Here is a 7,116-nt window from a genome sequence, read left to right on the forward strand (position 1 = left end):
GATCTTGCACAATACATCAATGGTTGAAAGAGGTAATGCAAAATATCATGAATAGTTCAGAGGCAAAGGGAATTTATAATGTGCATGCCAAGGAGAGACAGAGAAGAATCAACCCTAAGAAGGGTTACACAATCTGCTTTTATAGTAAAAGCATAACTTAGATAGCTTCTTCCCTAAGGTAAAACTCAACAATAGTATTCAAGATGGCAGAGAGAAGTCACTGCAAATATAGGAAAGATTTGATCATGGCACACATCTAGACACAGGAAAACCACTTATTCCCCAAACAAATCCCTTGAGAAGGCAAAAATGGTGGCCATTATCATTCTGATTGATTAGATGGACCAACAGGTAGTGATGGAGTGTCTCTCTTGATTTATTAAACATGGGGAATGATGAAAGTGGTTGCAGGATATTGAAAAGATCATATATGCCATCAAAGTGTTGCTTCCTTTGTTATCAACTTGCCAAGTCAGCCATATCATCGGTCAACTTGGAGTCAATCCCCAGTGGTCACCACGTGGACCAATCATATTATCATGTTTTGCCACCCTGCGGAGTCTCCCTACTTTGACCATCTCATACGATCGCCACTTTGCCATCTTTCCTTTTGACTAACATCAAATGCCTACAATTGAGAAAACAAAATGTTATTGCCACTACGTGGCTTGCCCTTGAGATCTCTAACTAACCATTGTGACCTTGCAAAGGCTAAAACCTGAATGCATTTGCATCATCACCACTCTGACCTGAGGTTACTTTTAACTTGGGGCGATTGTGCGATATAAAAGAATTGTGTCTTCAAAACTCTAACTCAGGTCAATCAAATAACTGATGTGATCGAGTGATGAAGGAAAGGCATATCCTCGCCCATGTGACAACTAGCATCCACCTTAGCATCATTTGAAAACTCCTTTTGACCCTGGTGGCCACACTGAAACAAGTCCCACATGACACGTGTTGGCTCGTTGCACATTCGCACCCTTAACTCATGGCTCCAACAATAACCCTTGTGACTGAGCGATCATAAGGAAATCACCTCGTCGTTGCCTTAACCATGATTTGAGCCTAACCATCAATGAACCTGCAAACAAAAGAATCTACTACTTTGCCATTTGAATGTTGGTTAACACTTAACTTGACACGACTGTACGACAAAGGGGTGATCGCACGGTCGCAACTTAAAGATTGAAGGCACAATATGAAAATAAGGGCCGTGAGACTTAGGACAAAAGGATATGGCCAAAGTTAAATTATTTCATGAAAACCTTTCAAATATTTAAGATTTGAAACCCTAGGTGACCGTTGAGAGGCTTATCATTTGAATTTGATTTTTTGGTAGGAGGGCATTTTGGCTAACATTTAACATTGATGGAGTTGGCTGCAATAGTTCTAATGGTACCTAGTTCATTTTGTGTGTTGTTGTGTGTAGTTGTGTTCTTGGTTGGAGAAGTATTAGTTGTGAGTTTGGTTCTTAGGTGTTTGCAACTTTGTTAAATAGGTCACAGCTAGATGATGGTAGTTGACACTTAGCTTTTCTTATTAGATAGATGCTCCATTTGTGTAGCTTCTTGGAATCTATTACTTTTAGCCACGTTCTTAGGGGTTAGGAATGATGTAGCAAATTGTTTGGACAAATGATATTTTGATCAAATGAAGGCTTGGAATATAGTGGATATGGGGCAACTATCTATTGATGTGTCACATATGTTGGATCAATTAGTGGAAAGTGATAGGGTTCTCTAACGCTCTCTCTATTGGGTAGTCTATCCACTTTAATTTGTATCTCTTGTATTTGACCAAATTTTTACCTTCCTTTTAGATGATGATCTGTAACACAATGATAAGTTGTGAGCCCATTACCTATGAATTGTTTTTACCCTTCTTTTAGTTTTAAAAAAAATCCATCACAAACTTATTTTAGATTCACCAACTTTTTTTATGAAGAAATATTTGAATAATAAAGTAAATAATGAAGACAAGAGCCAACAATACAATGGTAAACTATAAGCCTCTTATCTTGCATTCGCTTCTAAAATTTAATACATAATAATAATTAATATCAATAAATAATAAATAGTCTGAGGTTCAGCCTATTTATTGAAGTACGATACTCTTAATAGAACACAAAAACAAAAACAATGAGAATATCATAAATAAGATTGCCCACATCTAAATAGGAAAAAAAAGAGAACATAATCTTTTATTATTTGAAAGAAGAATTGAAGTCACACCATCTGAAAACAAACTTAAATGATAAAATTTGAGATTACAAGAAGAGCACACAATGATCTACCAAGACGAACAATTCCACATCCATTAAAACTCATATTACTTCCCTCCTAAGAAGGCCTTAAGGCGCTTGACCTCAGGATCTGAGAGAAAAGTAGTCTTCTCAATAATCTCAGCTGGAAGAGCACTTGCAAAGAGAGCAAAGGAGGTGATCTGCAATCCTGGTTGAGGACTACCAAAAGATGCAAAGCCAATGGCAGTAGATCTCCCCGCATTGATCTGGAAATGAAGCAAACCTCGGGGGAAAACCATGATATCCCCCTTGCTGAGAGTGTTGATGTATACAGATTGGTCAGTGCCTATGAAGCCAGCACAGATGACTCCCTGGATAACAACAAGGATCTCTGAAGCCCCTGGATGGGTGTGCAGAGGAATGACACCATTTGGGGCAAGGTCCAGCCTTGCTATTGACACGTCCAACCCATTCACTGCTGGAAACTGTTGTGTGAATGCTGGTGTTACGGCAGCACTAATGGCATTGCTCACATTGCCTACAATATATCACCCAAGTTAAATAAATATGGAACTCAAAGAAAGAAAGAGATGATCAAGGCTATTAGATTTCTATAATTCATCTGAATATTACAAGATTTTTGGATTTGATAGTATAGGATTGTTTTTATCATTAATGTTTTGGATCACACATACATTATCTATTCTTAAGATGCAAGAGATGAAAAGTCAAGCAAAGTGGAATAAATATAGAACTTAAAGAAAGGAAAGATGAATGAATGATTGATCTCTACAAGACCAAGCAGTATATGGGACCAAAGGAATGTGACACTAAACAATTTCTATATTCCTTTTCATTTTCAATCTTCTACTGTGTATCTTAACCAAAAATCCACCAGTTTGGTTGATGCTATAGCAAAAAAAGCTAGGGTATCTAGAAATCCAAAAGACAATGTTGAAATAATTCGAAGCCTAATAATTTATATCTATAAACATCCCGATCTCGAAATCCATGCCCCAATAATTAATGTCTATGAACAGTCCCAATTGTATGTCCAAGTTGGGAAAGTGTGTCTGATGCCCAAAAACAATGCCAGGAATCAAAGTACAGTCTGAAAATGACCACCCGAACTTAACCCATCTCAAAAAAATTGATTGTGAAGTATATGAAACAGACATGGAAAATCTACAAGAGGGTAACAAATTTGTAATCATGTGCTATTCACACAATGTTGCAAATTCCTTATAGATAATGAAATGGAAAATACTATGCTTTTTAAATTACAAAACTGGAAACTAGGGTACCAGTCTCTCACATAAAGATGCAAACAGCAGCTAAAACAAACAGCCAATTAGTCAACCAGGCAAGCATCAACTAGACAGCATACATGACAGAACAGAACTATTATATTTTTCTTTTAAATAATAGGTGGTAAGAACTATTACAGAGACACAATTCAACCAACAGAAATTATAACATGGAAAGCCAAAACCAAACGTGGAAGATACAATCTGATGAAAAAATCGCCAAACATTACCTGCATTACATTGGCTGGACTAGTGAAGGCAAAATCCTTTCTCCTAATAATTACAGGAAAAATTGGGGAAATTTCTGAATACCTTAGCTTTATCCATCTTAAAAGAGAAAGAGAAAGAAAGAGAAAGGGTGGTCAAGTATATAAAATAGAAATAGAAATTATGATATTGTTATAAAGATTTAACTGTGTAGTGTTTTATTTAAACTATTGGCACATATCTCATGAGTAGTGATTTACATATTTACAGATGTGAAATATTAGACCTTCCCAAGAACTTGCCCATCTAGATACTACTCAAATTCAAATGTACCTAACTATAAAATTTTCCATTAGATTAAGTCTACTTAACATGCTACTCCATTTACAAACCCATCATACCCTCTAAAAATACATTGAGAAGCATTCATAAGATACTTCAATAATGGTGTGAATTCATGACAGATAATGCAATGGAAAATTCCATGCTTTTAATATTATGAAAATGGGCAACCAGGGTCTCAATCTTTTACAAAGGAAGCCCGTAGCAGGTAATACAAACAGCTAACCAACCAACCAGACAAGCAACAACTAAACAGCATAGAGGAGGGTCTTATTTCTTTTTAAAAGTCATAAGAACCAAGGACCAACAGAGAGTCATAATTCAACCAGCAGAATAAAATTATGCAAGTTACCCTGTCAATCTAAACATAATTTGACAAATACTTTTTCCAATTTTACTTGCATTCTTAACTTTCTTATTCTGATAATAAATCATTGAAAATGATCCGATTGATACACAAAATCTTATCCAAGTATATGAATATAATATTACCTTCATTGACCAGACCAGTGAAGACACATTCCTAGCTGCAGGTAAAAATTTAGCTACCCCAACTTAACCCATCTAAAAAGACAAAAAGTTTGTTAAGTAGATGAAACAGAAATGGAAAAACCACCATACCCACTATATGAAAACATTGAACAGGTAACATATTTAGAGTTCACAACAATGCTGCAAGTTCCTCACAGATAATGCAATGGAAGTTAACCATGTTTTATATATTAGAAAAATGGAAACTAGAGTCCCAATGCCTAAAACAAACAGCCAGCCAACCAACCAACCGGACAAGCATCAACTAAACAGCATGGAACACAGTGTTTTTAATTTTCAAAACAACCGTTATGAGAACTATCAGACTCACAATCCAAACAAAAGAAATCAAAGTAGAGGAAACCACAAATGAAAGTTACTCTGTTAACCTAACAATTTGATGAAAATTAGGCAAGAGCCTATATACAACGGCACCTTGTGAGCCTCTTGTATGGAAGGTCTTGGGTTCGAATCTACTCAAATTTAACACATAATAATAATTAATCAAGATATCTGCCCATTACATTACCTGCATTGACAAGACCGGTGTATGCGAAATCCTGTGACTTTAAACTAGAGACCTTCTTGCATGGGTAACCAGAAGGGGTGGGAGCAGCAGTCAAGTCTGCTACACAGAAATCTTGAGCACTGGCCGAACTCAAAAGGCAGAGGATAACAAAGAATCCCAAGTAGGGGTAAGAGGCAGCCATTAAAACAACACTAATGACACTCACAAGACTCTATACCCCAATTTGCAATGCTAGTTCTTACTTTATAGCGAATTCAGCTGAGTCAAGCCAAAGATCTCTGCATGGCGTGAGCTGTCAGTCAATGTACTCACTTCTTATTGTCCACATAAAATTGAAATCTGTAACTTTCCTTTCTGTAGCTTGAATGCATTCATGTGCTTATCGTGGAAAAACCCAAAATGTCTCGTGATCATGTTTATAACAGACAAATGAGAGGAAGCCCAAGTCTAAATGTTTCCTGCAACGATTGAATTTGTCTTCTCATTTGTGATAGATGGTAATAAAACTTTGGAGGATATTCCTGTGGAAGTTATGGAGCATTATAGTGACATTTCAAGACTGAAAAAGCACTGGTCCTCCTTTCATTGTCAATATGCCAATCCACAACTGGTTGCTTTACAAACGATGGTTTTTAACTATCTTAATTTTTTACATATATTTTTATGAATAACAGAAGCTTGATTATCAGGGAAGAGCTTACAACACAATGGTAAATTGTGAGCCTTTCATTTTGGAGGTCATTTTACGTTTGAACACAATGGCAAATTGTGAGTCTGTCATTTGAAAAAGATAACTATCTTAATTTTTTACATATATTTTTATGAATAACAGAAGCTTGATTATCAGGGAAGAGCTTACAACACAATGGTAAATTGTGAGCCTTTCATTTTGGAGGTCATTTTACGTTTGAACACAATGGCAAATTGTGAGTCTGTCATTTGAAAAAGATATCTTGAATTTGAATCTTGTTGAGCTCAACCCATAGTTATAATTAATTTTAACAAATAATAATAAATAATCTAAACTTAAGTCTATTACCTATAAAAAAAATACTTTATTCTCTTTTCTAATGATACTAGATTTGATAATTCTTTTTCCTTTTTTAATTTCAAATATGTTTGATTGAATTAATGATATTATTTTAATGACTAGTTATACTGTTATTTTTGCGATTTTGAGTACTTATTCTATGTATTTTAAATTAATAAGTATGTAAATTATGTAATGTCATTCAAACTAATGTAATCTAATTAATAAGCATAATAGTGTGTCATTTCATCTACCAAAGTATAAATTTATAAATGTCTAAAACGACTCAAATTTAATGACATTAGAATATTTTAAAATTCTTATATAGTCTACCATCCTTCTACTTTTAAGTAGAATTTAGTGTCAATTTTACAAAATTAATTGTATATGAATGTAAATATAGATATACATGATTTAGGTTGACACTTACTTTTAAAATTGATACAATCGACAATCATACCTCTCCATACATTGACACAAATTTTCTTGGTGTCTCTTGTTACTTGAGCGATCCATAAAAGTATGAGCACTTTAAAACAAGAACGATAAAACAACAAGAGAGCATCCAGATTCAATTTTCTACACCCAAACACCACATTTGCAAGATAATGTAATCATGCTAGAAAGTACCTAGTTTTTCCCCACAAACACATAGAATCTAGCAAAACAAATAATACTTTATGAGCTTTGTGATCATACCAAAAGTACCATATTGCTCGAGACAGCTAACAATAAGCATAAATACCTTTCACTATATAATTCTAGAGGCAACCCTAGTAATATAATCCAAACAAGAAAATTGAAGCTAATATCATCCACTAGATCAAAGCCTAGAGAAATTTTTCAAGACAAAGGTCATTCTCCACAGAAGCCAAAAACCTTAAAGAAGAGTCCTTGAGCAATCGGATAGATTTGAAAAGTAAAA

General features: G+C 34.8%; 1 protein-coding gene across 1 annotated transcript; it reads right to left on the reverse strand.

Moving 5' to 3' along the window:
* Positions 1-2,177: 2,177 nt before the first annotated feature.
* Positions 2,178-5,376, reverse strand: LOC149575013 (auxin-binding protein ABP20-like). The gene is made up of 2 exons (XM_089814865.1): positions 5,162-5,376; positions 2,178-2,783 (listed from the first exon to the last, which is right to left on the reverse strand). The coding sequence occupies exons 1-2, from the start codon at positions 5,340-5,342 to the stop codon at positions 2,332-2,334; spliced, it is 633 nt and encodes a 210-aa protein (XP_089670991.1). The 5' UTR covers positions 5,343-5,376; the 3' UTR covers positions 2,178-2,331.
* Between the last annotated feature and the right edge of the window lie 1,740 nt (positions 5,377-7,116).

The sequence above is a fragment of the Cupressus sempervirens genome, chromosome 2 (assembly GCF_028749045.1).
Source record: "Cupressus sempervirens isolate cs-2001-9-10 chromosome 2, ASM2874904v1, whole genome shotgun sequence".
Lineage (NCBI taxonomy): Eukaryota > Viridiplantae > Streptophyta > Pinopsida > Cupressales > Cupressaceae > Cupressus > Cupressus sempervirens.